Source organism: Gekko japonicus, unplaced genomic scaffold (assembly GCF_001447785.1).
Source record: "Gekko japonicus isolate JY-2015 unplaced genomic scaffold, Gekko_japonicus_V1.1 scaffold656, whole genome shotgun sequence".
In the NCBI taxonomy this organism is placed as follows: domain Eukaryota; kingdom Metazoa; phylum Chordata; class Lepidosauria; order Squamata; family Gekkonidae; genus Gekko; species Gekko japonicus.
Genome location: NW_015168067.1, coordinates 56,513 through 70,132, shown reverse-complemented (window position 1 = coordinate 70,132; position 13,620 = coordinate 56,513). Strand labels below are relative to the sequence as shown.

Genomic DNA, 13,620 nt, shown 5'->3' with positions numbered 1-13,620 from the left:
GATGTGTTGAACTGGAACATATGGAACCATAAATGTATTTTAAATACTTAGCCATCTACTTCCATTATTAAACAATGGAATTAAGTGGAATTGGATTATTAAACAATGGAAATTTATCTAAATGTTCTAATTCCTAATCAGGGTCTTTTTGAAAGAAAATGAAATTCCAGATAGGCACAGAGAAATCTAATCTTAAAAAATCTTTTCAGAATAAGTCAAAATACTTTCCTTTTAATTCTCCTTTTCCCTTATTCCAACTTGCCCCTTCCTTCTAACACACATACGCCTGTGCGCATGCACGTGTGTGTGTCTATATGTGTGTGTGTGAGAGAGAGAGAAAGATATCAAGTCTCAAAGAAAACAGCAGAGCACAGTGATCTCAATGTAAACTGTGCTTGTCAGAAGAATCCATCTACCCTCCCTCCCTCCCTCCCTTTGAAGTAGAAGTGTAGGAAAGCTTATACCTGATATAAAATGTTGCTGGTCTTAAAGGAGCCAGGGGACTCAGACTTTGCTCTCTCTCCTAGGCGGGGCTCTCTCACTTTTTGCCTCCCCCTCCCTTCCTCCCAAAGGAGGTGCCCTCAACCAATGGAGAGAAGGGAGGCTTGGCTTGGAAGGAAGCAGGAAGCAGCAGAGGGAGCTGGGCAAAAGCGAGCTGCGATGTAGCAGCAGCAGCAGCCTCGGAGAAGGAAACAGGAGGGAGCCAGTTGTTCGTGGGCTGGTTACGAGCTCTGTTTAGGATTGCTATTGTAGACTCCCTAGAGTAATTGTCAATAGATTCAAAAGACCTGGGATTTGTGGGCAATCCCATTATGGAAGGGGTGCAAAAGATCCAAGATCCCCCCCCATCCCCTTGCACCTGGTTTGCTTAGGACAAGAATCTGTTTTCTGCTTCTTCCACATATGATGCTGCATGCAGGAGGTGATCACACCATTCTGTTGCTTCCTTGGTCCCTAAATCAAAATCTGGAGAAAAGGCTATGGTTTCGAGGTAGGCAGTAGCCTTGGTAGTCCTCAATTAATCTCTGCCTTAAAGGAAGGAGAGGGAAGAGGAAAAGACCAGAACACGAAAGCAAGTCTAGATTCGCTAATCTCTCTACTGTGGTCCAGACTGGGTCTCTCCCACCTTCCAAGATGGCTCCTAAACGTAATAAGAATCTGGTCCCCAAGTTTTGCAAGCATCTTTGCACTCCTACCATTCAACAGCACAATGTTGGGCACTTGCCAGATACGTAAGTGTTAACTTTCCCTAGCCAGTGTCAGTGATCATCACAGACATTTTCTTGTTAAATACCCACCCACACATGTCCTACATACTTCTCACTTCCTTTGCTGCATTCCAGGTGCCAAATAGCACGTATATAAGATGGGTGATTCTTGGGGCTGCCAGCTTCAGGTGGTGGCTGGAGATCTCCTGGGATTACAACTGATCTCCAGGCAACAGAGATCAGTTCCCTTAGAGAAAACGACCACTTTGGAAGGTGGACTCAATGGCATTATACCCCACTGAAGTCCCTCCCCTCCCCAAGCCCCACCCTCTTTAGGCTACACCCCCAAATCTCCAGGTATTTCCCAACCCAGAGCTGGCAAGCCTAGTGATTCAATCTCCTGGTAGACTTCGTTTCACTTAAAAGCACCTGAGGATGCACAGGTATGTTTCCCCCCCGGCCTTGTTGTCTCCACCATGGGAATACTTGCCCTGTTGTAGCAAAAGACAGAATAGGGAGGAGCAATTTAGATCAAGAAAACAGCTTAGGCCTAGGAATTTGTGCTGGGCCCCTGCTTACTTTTTTCATTCCTAGACCCTTAATGGCCAGTGGGAGCCTCATGCATATCAGATGCTAGTTCTTACACAATGTCTCCTATTTCCCTTTCATCCTCTACAGCTGATTCTATCACTACAAATTCAAGTGCCAGTGACATCATCCTTCTCACCCCCAGGAACCGACCTCAACCCCAGCTTGCTACTTAAGAACCACATTTACTTTTTGGGTTTCGTCCTTTCCCTCAGGTTTTTCTCTCTCCTTCTGACTCTCATTCCCCCCCCCTCCCAAAAAAGATGAGCATGGCGCCATGGATGCACCACCCTGTTGTAACTCACCAGTTGAACCCAACCCCCCTCTTTCCTTGCTCACATACTTCCTGACCTACCATCTCCCTCCTTTCTTCTAGACCTAAATGCACCAGAACCCTCTGTAAGCCAAGCTGAGCCCACCTCAACAGTGCCTTTCTCTTCTACTTAATGATCCATGAGATCATGAAAGGCTGGATATTTACAAGGATCCAAGGCCTCTCCCCCTACCTCTCTGCCTCCCAGCTCTAGGTTTAACGAGTATTTAAGGCTGTCACCACTAAGACATAAAGTCAGCATTTGCAACTGTTATGGTAGTTGAATGTATACAATGTTTAACTGATTTTTAGTTATGAGACTTGTAAACATTGGAATAAATTTCTGGTTCTGCTAAATGCTTTCTCTGTGACTTGTGAGCAATGTCTAGGGCAGTGATGGCGAACCTTTTAGAGACTGAGTGCCCAAACTGTAACCCAAAACCCACTAATTTATCGCAAAGTGCCAACACGGCAATTTAGCCTGAATACTGAGGTTTTACTTTAGAAAAAACAACTCATACATTAACTTAAGATGATCCAAACAGATGAGCTGTGATCCAATGAGAGCTCCAGTCCTCACCTGGAGGTTGGCAACTCCTGTTAAAACCCTTAATAATGGTCTTTGGCACTTCTTTGTGAATCAAGCCAACACTCCTAAGTGTAAGTACCCAGTTTTGCAACAATATAGTACATGTTTACCTCATCACAATGTGACGTATTTCTAAGTAACCATGCAAGGAAGTGGCTGTGAATTTGATTCACTGGACATAATGACTTCTCCCCATTTCCATTAAAAGGGGAAGAAAGTTAACATTTCATTGGCAGAGAGAAAGATGAGTAGATTACTTTGAAATCAGACCGTCTTTGAGTATTTAAGCCTGCATGTATTTTTGTACTCTCTTGAAATAAAAAAACCTTGGTTCTCTCTCTCAAAAAAAAAGATGATCCAAACAAAGTAAGGAAAGCAATCCCAAATGCTTTCATTTACTTAAAATTATTTGGCAGAGAATTCGACACTTTAATGATGGACTGGGCCTGGCTGGGGCGATGGCACGCATGCCCACAGAGAGGGCTCTGAGTGCCACCTCTGGCACCTGTGGCATAGGTTTGCCACCACTGGTCTAGGGTTTTTTTCCCCTGGCACAGCTTCCTTCTTATAAATTATGAAGCAGAATGGCGAGCTTGTGTATATGTGTAGTCTCTGCAGACTGGAAACACTGTGTGTGTGGTAGCACTGGTCCCAATCAGTGAACATTAAATATTCTGAGTTTGTGAGTCAGTCCTGTTGATCTTACTAAGTTTATTAATGGCTTCGAAACTGCGAGCATCCAAAGTAGCATTATCCAGGGCTATTCAGATAACATTAAGTAGGATCGAGGCAGATGCCTTGAAATCCTCCATTATCTGAATGTGTGCAGAGCCTTTGATCAAAACCCTAGTGGGAAAAAGAAATCCCAAGGCTGTGTGCCACCCAGGATGAGCTTTGCTCGCCTTCCTGGATGAATCATTCTGAGGATTTCCTTTGCATGCCCAGCAGTTTTGCAAGAAAAACTTGCAGTGGTCCCTGATGGAGGTGTTGTTAAATATTCTTTTCCCACAGATTATCACCAAGCATCACCAATGGCCTAGTTGACACCTGTGGTACAGTTATGTAAAGGCTGATGGTGAACAGTAGTAGGCATTGTTAGGTCATTTCTTTTCTCCTTCCCAAAAGCCTGCCTTTGAAGATAGCTCAGTGTTTGGGTCAGAGTATGATATGGATGCTGGAGATTGCACTGGGTATCCCAAGGCCTTATCTTTGGTGGCCCTGTTTTAGTCGTGTGTTCAAGTCTCCCTTTGCTATGAAGTTTGTTGGACCAGTCAGCCTAACCTACCTTACAGGGTGATTGTTGAGGATAAAGTGGAGGAGGGGAGAATCATGTACAACGCCCTGAGCTCCTTGGAGGACGGGTGGGGATAACAATGTAGTAAATAAATAATTTTGGGGGAAAGAGAGGCTTTTGAATTCTTGTCCCTGAGTTTTAATATGCCCTCCCCCTGACTGCTTAGCTCCTTAATTAATTAGGACAATTCTTTTCCATTGTGCGGTATTGTTTTTAATATTTTTCTATCGCTGCTCTTGGTTGTTTTGTTAGACTGTTATATTGATTTTTTAATTTGATTATTTTAAAAAAATTGATTGCTTTTGTGTACTGCTTTGGGAACCTTAGCTGAAAAGCCGTATACAAATTTCCTTTTTAAAACCAAGTAAGCAACAGCTATGCATGCATTTTAGTTTTTGTCCTTGGAGTTCCAGGGCTCAGTTTTGAGGAATTTCTCTCTTTTCCAACCTCCCCTCTTCTAACGGGGTATTCTGTTAAATAGTTCTGAAAAGTTTTCATCCTGAAGTAACCTCCTGCTGGTTCCAGCGCAGCTTTCTCCTCAGGCCCTCTGGCGACAGTGATTATTTTGCTTGTAGAACAAAAAAAGCTACAGGGAACATGTAATCGGAGAACTAGGCTAGAGAGCATTGACCGACAGTAACCCCGGAGAACGTTCGTGTTTGGGCGAAGAATAGGAAGCGTTTCTTTCTTCCCCCTTCATAACTCTCTAGACCAGACTGGTAGCCTGCCAAGTCAGGTCTGAACAACACAATACTAATGGTGAATGCTGTAAGGAGAGAGAGAGAGAGAGAGAGGAGAGTCTGTTCTTCATAGCAAGCTGTATCTCTGCCTTTCGTCTTTCTCGTCCTCCCTCTCAGCTCTGAGATTTATGGAGTTCTCGTTGCAGGCCTTTTGGCACACTGTGCATTTCTTCTTGTAAGCGGTTGAGCCAATTAACATGTCAAAAATCTCAGATGGCCTTGTGGCTCGGCAGCTGCTGCCCTCTCAGGATCCGGCAGTGTGAAAGAACGCAGGCTACCTCATATTGTTGCCATTGCAGCTTGTTTTGTTGTTTTCTGTCAGCTACCAGTGGGTGAAATCCTTACTAAGCCATATAGGTTTCCACAGTTCAAGAAACAGAAGCAATGCATCTCGATTTGGACTGAGGAGTGTTTAAAATGCAGGACAGCAGCTTTGGAGTTACACAGATCTACTTTTCAGGCTTAACACACACACATACACATGATTACATGCATGGGCCATGTAATTTAGATCAGCTGTTTTCCAAAAGTGTGTGCCTTGAGGTTTCTTGGAAGCACTTTAGGTGTTCCTCAGAATAATATTCAATAATGGTGAATTAAGGCCCCTGCCACACGGCAGGGGAAAACTCGCTCAAAGCGCGGCTTCTAAAAGCCGCACTAAAGTTGAGACGCCGCGGCGGGATCCCACAGATCCCCTGAGCCGCGGCACCTTTTCTCCCCGGCACGATCAGATGCCGGGGAGAAAGCTACAGTGGGAAGGGGAGGCTGGCGAACTGCGCATGCTCACACATGCGCAGTTCGACCAGGGGCCGGGGATGCGCCGGCGCAAGGACGCGCCGGCTATCCCACGGCCGGGCTTGGGGCGCACTTCTCGGACGAACCACCAAGGTAGGTGGTTCTGTTTTGGTGTGGGGTTTTGGGTGGAAGGGGCGGATCGGGGACGCAAGCAGCACGATTCCCAGATGTTGCTGTGGGATCCTGCACGTTTGCTGCGTCCCCGTTCCGTCCCTCTACCGGCCCAAAACCTCTCGTGTGACCGGGGCCTAAGTTTCCCTAGAAGATGGCTTTAACCACCACTCCCGAACTCACCGTGAGTTAGGTGTTCATCTTCACCTTGAGTAAAAATCAAGCTTGACAAAAATATGAAAAAGGAGCTTTAGCAAAGACGTTATAATGAGATTGTCTTCAAAGATCTAATTTTTAGCATTACAAAAACCATCTCAGAAGTATATGAGGGCTACTGTGCCTTGAAAACCCTGCGGGGTGGCCATAAGTCAGTTGTGACTTGATGGCACTTTCCACCATTACATAATGGTTCATGGACACCTGGAGTTGCTACCAAATTTAATCTAAAGTGAAATTTCAAGGCCAGGTTGGAGCCTCCTGCCTTGAGCACATTGACGAATTCCAAGAGAGGTAGAAGTCATTCTGATAAGATTAGCAGGCAGGGTGGGGAGAGAGACTCCTAAATTGCCACTTGGTTTGCCTAAAGCAAACAGTCAAAGTGAATTTGTGGGTTCCTATTCAAATTGAACATCTGGGGAATTTTGATGTAGACCAAAAGAGTCATAAGAACATAAGTCTTGAGAAATCTAGCAATATTAGGGTAGAATTCTGCACACCCCTCTCTGCTGGCTAATATGCTGCTCTCTTTCTTGTCCACAATCTACTCTGTAATTCTTCTTGCCTGCCATGTCTATCAGATGTAATTATTTTAAAGTTCATACCATGGAGCACAGTGTTTTGCATGCCCACAAAGGGTTTCCTGCTACCCCTTCTAGAGAAAACCTTATATTACACTGGGTCAGACCACTGGTCTTTCAGTAGTTTGCTCTGACTAACAATAGTTCTCCATGGTCTGAGGTCGAGGTTTTTCGTGTCACTTATTACCTGATCCTTTTTAAATTGGAGGTGGCGCCAGGGAATGAACCTAGAATCTGCTGTGTGCAAAGCAGATCTTCTGCTAATGAGCCCTGGCCTGTTTCCCCCAAAGGCCCCACAAAGTCAGAGGCATACCAGAGAGGCATCCCTATGATATGCAAGCAGCCACTGCCAATGCGCCCCTGTGCATGTGTGTAAGTACTTTACACTTGTGGACAGGATGGGAATGATTCAGTTTAATCTCAGTTTAATTGTCAATGGCTTTCCCTGTTACAACCTTGTTAGTTATAATTTGGTAAGGGTATTGATGAATAATTTCCTGTTGGGAAACTCTGACGTAGAACAATAGATCCCAGAGCTCCTGGTGGAGAACCAGTCTAAGCCTGTAATTTTGGACATAATTTATGATTTGTTTTAAATAAACATAGAATGTGGCTTTTTTATCACTTGGCAGCTGTGAAACTCCGGGATTTCCTGGTTGCCAACGAGACATTCTCTGACTTCCTCCATCGTAATGCTTCCATACCAAGATTTGCAGTGGATGAAATACTGAACTCTAAGATCAATCTCCAGCGGGTGAGTTACATTCTCACATGTCATGTAAGATGCATATAGTCCAGTGTAGAAAGCAATTAGAGCAAAAGATGGTAGTTCTTTAAATCTTTAAAAGCAAAAATAGTATGTACGGAAAAGGCCGTTTAACTTTAATCTCAGGAGTTATGTAGGGAGGGCATTTTGTAATCTCTGGTCAATTCTTCTAGATCATTACATCTGGCTACCAAATGAGGGTGGAAGACCTTTGCAATTCAACCAAGCTGTCTGAGTTTGTTATTATCCCAAACCCAGCGGTAGCTATGTTCAGTGATGCCTTGATTTGCCTAATGCCTAAGGATAAACTTGCTTCTGCAGAGAAGGTGTTCCAGGCTAATCTAGATGTCATGAAGCCATTTCTGGTAAGTATGATCATGGATTTTTAGTTAATGAGTATAGCATATAAATCTTTTAAATAAGCCAACAAATGCTGGTTTTCTTCTCTTCCCCAAATTTCTCTGGACCACTCCTTTTCTCCTACTTTCGAAAGCCCCTTTATTTTCACTGGTGTTCTGCTTTCTCAGTCTCTGTTTCTAATTTTGCAGGCAAAAGTGTCTTCTAGCCTGCCTTCCCTGTCTCTGTCTAGAATCTGAGATTCTTTTACCTGCCTCACTTCTCTAGCTCATCCAATTATGGCCAGAGGTTTTACAATTTGTATCATCATCATCTTCACCACCACCACCAGAAAAACATCTGCTTGCATTTGCAGTATAGGTTGTATAAGAGACATCTATCAGGTATGATGATAATGACAATTAGGTCAAGGTCGTCAGCTGCAGCTGCCACGTTTTGTGTTAGTATTTGATATATCTCAGCCATCTCTGGTCCATATTGCTGCTCAGCGGTTATGTGATCCAGTAGCTGAAGAAATCAGAGAATCTGGCACTATCCCAAGCAGTATCTAACCGAGAAAGCTGGGACGTTATCTAATTAGCAGATGTGTTGCCCGTTTTTGTGATGGTGCATAAGCATTAAGTAAGGTGTTGCCTCTCCATCTAGCCTGGTATTCACTGATTTGAGACGGCAGTATTTATTATACATGCAGTGAATGGCTTTGTGATCTCAGCCAGAAATGGGTTTCCAAAGTATCTGTCAAGCATTTTTAATGATTTATTTTGTGGTTTTATTAGGTTACACTGCTGTGAGTCTCCTTGAGGGCTGATGGTAGAAATCAGTGGTGACCTATTTTGACATGAGTAGGTTAGTGCAGGTATAACACTGGCTCCTTCAAAACCATATGCAAACTGGAAGCTAAACTTGGGGACACACATACACTCTTTTCTTCAATTTCCTTCCTCTGCAGTCCCCATTTTAGCTAGTATTTGAAACCATGGCTTAAAGTCAGTTTCACAGTGTGATTATGATGGAACCTGGTTGGCATTGGTTAGCTACTTGGAACCAGGTCCCTGATTCATTATTAATATTTTAAAAGAGAAAATATATGTCCTTTGAAGATGCATTTTTCCCTTTAAAATGCTAATAACAAAGTAAATAGCCCAGCTTCAAATAGTGAAATTGAGTAGAAACTGAAAGGTTAAATTCCCCCTCCTTTTGCTGCACAGCCCTGAGGCAAACCGAGGCTGCACAAGGCTGTAAATACACATTTATGAATGGAATGAGACATGTCTGCCTGAGCCTTCAGTTTAGCACCTACATGAGTATGTCATTATTTCTTATGGTGAGCTAACTGATCAGGTGGCTAAGAACTATATAGTTAAAACACCAAATGTGGGAGAGAGCCTTTATTTCAGAAATAAAGGCATCAACAGAAACCTCTTTGTTGGTCCTCCAGAACTGAAAAACTTGGCTAACTGTAGAACTGTATTTTCTAATGCTTCTCCACGTATACATTTGGAAGAAACCTCAGCCTGCTTTTCATAATCTGTGGCAATTGGGGGAGGGAAAGCAAAAATGGATGGGATTGTTTTGATGGATATTAAAGGACACAGAATTGAACCTTAGCTGCTTGGCTCCTCTTCTAATTAAAGGCACAGGATATCTGATGCTGGAATCATATGGCTGTTCTCCTTGGTGAATAAAGGTCACCTGTTTCTTAACTGAAATTACTTTTCTGCCTGTCCTTATATGTTATCCTTTGTCATAGATTCTAATTGCACTGCTAGCTGTGCTAAAAGAACAGGAAATGTTCTTGGGCTTATCTCCATATATGTTTTGAAAGACCTCAACCTGCATGTTCATAACCACTGGCCATTTAGCAGTTTTTTAAAATCTTTTGAGAAATAGCGGATGGCAGTGCTTGAAATTGTTCCAATCCATTGGATCTGCTGCATTTTCCTGTTGTCTCCACTCAAGAACAGACATAAGTGTAGAATAAAAAAGATCTGTAGTCACTGAAAAACTGAGATATGTGGTACGAAAATGGGCTCCTTGAGTACATGCAATTACTTCAACAGAATGACAGTGAGTTAATTTGCAGCCCAGAGTAGTTTATGACATTGCTATGTGTTTTCTTTGAAAGGGTTTTAATGTGGATGTTGCAACTTGTGTTACTTTCTGAACCAATATGGTTTTGGTTTTATCGCATTAAATTTAAACCCTTTCCCATAAGCATGACTACAAGTGAGGTGCCAGAGACAGAGAACTCAACTTTAGTTTTAGGCAACAGACATTTAGGGAAATCTCTTGAAGGTGTTACAAACAAAATTTGCATTTTTTGAGGGGAGCAAATTTTGGCTTGTTCAAGTTGAGGACAATCCTAGTGTGTCCTCAAGCTCATGCATTCCTCACTCTTCCTCTTCTTTCCTCCCCCTTCATCCTGTTACATGCAGAGCAGAGATTTAAGGTTTCTTTGAGAGGAAGTCTTCAGTATAACCATAATTTGCTGTAGCTTCTCATTTGTCATGCTTTAGCAAGATGCAGGTTGCTTCTTACATATAAACCGGGGTTCTAAACCCTGGTTTAGAATCTTGGGGTGTGAGTAAGAAATAAGCTGTTCTTTGTTTAAGAGACTCAGGCCCCGGTCACACAGGCCGGAAAACGCGGGGGGGGGAGGCGTGGCTATTTGCGGCGCCGCAGTTAGCCATGCGATAACGCAATCAGACGCATCGGCGGCAACCCACGGTCCTGACCCTCGGCGTGTGCGCGGCAATGAAGACGGCTGGAGGGAACAGCCGCGCCGGCGCAATCACACCAAGGGAGTCTGGAGGCAGCCCGTGGCAAACCGTTTGCTACTACCTTCGAGGAGGGTTTTTTATGGCGCATTTTCGGCGGCATGCCACGGGTTGGCCACAGGTGCTTGCCAGATGTTGTGGTGTGATCGCGCCCGGAAAAACCCACCATCCAATCGTGGCTCTCCCGCGGCAAACTCGCTGTGTGAACAGGGCCTATATTCAGAGCTTATAGTAAATTCTGGTTGGGCCAAAGACTTCCTAACTCAGGAGATCTTCAGTTTGTGCTCCCTGTGCAGAGGTGGGATGGAAGGGGCCTCACAGCCTGAGAATCAGCTAGGTTCATTCTTGTCCCTAACAAATGGGAGTTTGTGCATGACCCCTGAACACAGCCTGCCTGGGCGTCTCTCTGGTAAGTGTTCTAAGAGTGCCCGATTTTATTGAAGCCAAGTAGGCACAAGCCTAATCAATGTCTGGGAGGAAAATTACAAGAAGCCACAAGCAAGCCATTCTAAATAGGATAGGAGCATTGTATGTAAATTTGAGTCAGTTCGCATATTACAGTCTACATGGGCTGTGTCTGCATTCCCCACTCAGTCTTTCAGTCAGATGCGACTCGAGAGCTCCGCTCGGTTCCCACACACAGGGTGCTTTGTTTCTGATCGAGACCACTGCCTCAGCTTTCCCCTTGGTCCGTCTTCCCGAACTGAAATGGCCCTGGGGAGGTACTGTTTGCCCCACCGGGTAAGCGTTGGTTTCCCCAGCAAGGCAAATAGTGCCCCCCCCCCGGGAGACCACTGCAGGCTGGGAAAATGGTATGAAAGGAAGCAAAACTGAAGCCCCTTCTCAACACACTCTTGATTCAAATCAGGCACTGCGTGTGTGAGAATTGAGAAGAACTCGCAGCTCAGGTTCTAGAAATCAGCGGGGAACCCAGAAACAGACTGTGTAGACCATAACATTAGAATGGATCTACATATTATGGATCTAGTATCCCACACAGGCTCCTTATACTGAGTGGGGGAAGAGGAAGGAAGAAAGGTTTCAAAACAGAAAAGATGGCCTTGGTGAATCAGACCCAAGGTCCTGTGTCTGCGGTTGGGAACAATGTATTCCAGTCTTCATGACTGGTGCATTTTCTGAAACATAATGCTGGTTAATGAGGAGCGGAAACTTACCCTGAGCCACTGATTTGAAGTCACTTTGTGCTCTTTCAGTGCCAGTGTCATTACAAATGCTGACCACATAGATTATTAAAAACCGGGTTTTTGTAGTAATTAAGCACCCACTTGTGAATATGTGCATACCTGGCCAGCAAGTGGTTTTGCTGGAAGGACCCTTGAGAGAAATGTAGGTTGGGGGGTAGGAACAGACCTAAGCCCCCCCAGGCATTGCTTGCCCAGAATCTCCCTTCTCCCTTATAAATAAAAGCCGAATGGTGGTGGCACTTCTCTAGAACATTCCACACGCTCCAAAATCAGTTCACTCTCTGATCTGTCATTCAGAGGGTCTCCCTATCCACTGGCTGCTTTGCCTGAGTCCTGCCTCCAACATTCTAAACATTTTGCTCTTCCTCTCCCCCCTGATTGGCTTTTGCCTCTAACATTCTAAACAGTTTGCTGTTCTGAGGTAAAATGTGTCCAATCTCCAGGTGAGGGCTGGAGATCACTCAGAATTACAACTGCTTTCCAGATGGCAGAGATCAGTTCCCCTGGAGAAAATGGTGGTCTCTGTATCCTTATATGCTGCTGAGGTGGCCCCCGTATGACAGCCAATGTGACGTAGCAGTCAGGGCTTCAGAGCATGGGAGAGGCTGCAGGTGTGTGGGGGGTGGAAAGCTGAAGAGTGAGGGGGAAATAAAGGTAGGTTGATAATTGGCTGGGAAGGAGATAGGGTTGCCAACTCCAGGTGGGAAATTCCTGGAGAGGTGAGGGATGGAGCCTGGAGAGGGTGAGGTTTCAGGAGGCGTGGGACCTCGGACAGGTACAAAGCCATAGACCCCATCCTCCAAACCAACTCTTCCCTTCTGGGGAACCATCGTTGCCAATCTCCAGGTGAGGGCTGGAGATCCCTCAAAATTACAACTGTTCTTTAGGCAGCAGAGATCAGTTCCTCTGGAGAAAATGGTGGACTCAGTGTCATTATACCCTGCTGAGGTCGCCACAGCAAATTGACACTGAGTGTCCAAGGCCGGGGCACCCACCCAGAGCCTCTTTCTAGAGGCCGTTGTATTTATTTCCACAATGGGCCTTTTTCCTAGTGAGTGATATTTTACATTTTTCATATACAGTAAATCAGGGGTGTCAAGCATAAGGCCCGGGGGCCGGCCCGTCCACGGTTCTTATGCGGCCCGCGAGCAACTGATGCAAGGGAAGGAGTGCTGGGGGGGAGTGGGCGGAGCCACTCCCTTGTGGCTTCAACAAGGCAGAACAACCTTGTCTGCAACAGTCAAGCATTGTTGGGGGCATCTGCCCAGCGCTGCACTGCTGCCTCTCCAGTCTGCCCATGTGGGTTTTCCTCTGCACCCCCCTCCCAGCCCATGCGGCCTTGCACTGAGGATACACCAACTTGAAGCTTACAAGCTGCTGTCCTTTCTAAAGTTTCTATCTCCCGTACCTGGCATTAAATTTTATGGTGAATGTGGCCCCGCCCGACAAAGAGACATTTATGTCAGATCCAGCCCTTGTAACAAATGAGTTTGACACCTCTGCAGTAAGTGGTTTTCAAAAGGATAATGTGATATGTATGTATGTATATTTATACGAGCTACTGTTTGTGGAAGGTGTATTTCCATGAATCCCTTTTTTGTTTTTGCAAGTCATTTAATTTTTTTAAAACTGGAAAACTCCAGATACATCTAAATGGGGTTTTGTTTTATTTTTAAAAGTGGGAATGTTAAAGAACTCCAGTTGAATGCCAGATGCTAAAGGAACCATTTCAGATTTCACTGAAGGGATGGGCAAGATTCAGCAAGGTGCAAAGCAATTGGTTTGGGTATATTACAAAACCCCCCAAAAAAGTACATTTTAAGGACATGTGATTATTATCTTTTTTAAAAACACACAATAATTGTAGCAGAGCTATCAGCACAAAATAAACAGACACCCTTTCTGGGAGGGTGTGCTTTTGGCATGCATAGTACGTATACCCATTTCATTGTTTATAGCAATAGACATTTGTTAGGTAGCGTCTAGTTAGGTGGCTGGAGGTATAAGTGCCCCTGAGGAAAAACATGATCCAGTACATATGTGGGGGAAGAGAGTCTGACATACTGCCCTTCCTCCATGG

The 13,620-nt window shown here is 44.7% G+C and overlaps 1 protein-coding gene across 1 annotated transcript in view; it reads left to right on the top strand.

Moving 5' to 3' along the window:
• The window catches only part of ABCA1 (ATP binding cassette subfamily A member 1), a gene marked incomplete at its 3' end in the record, with an annotated part of 123,298 nt that overhangs the window by 54,231 nt on the left and 55,447 nt on the right, over positions 1 to 13,620 (top strand). The window contains 2 exon segments of the mRNA XM_015414570.1: positions 7,068 to 7,189; positions 7,375 to 7,566. Coding sequence (XP_015270056.1) covers positions 7,068 to 7,189; positions 7,375 to 7,566 — 314 coding nt within the window.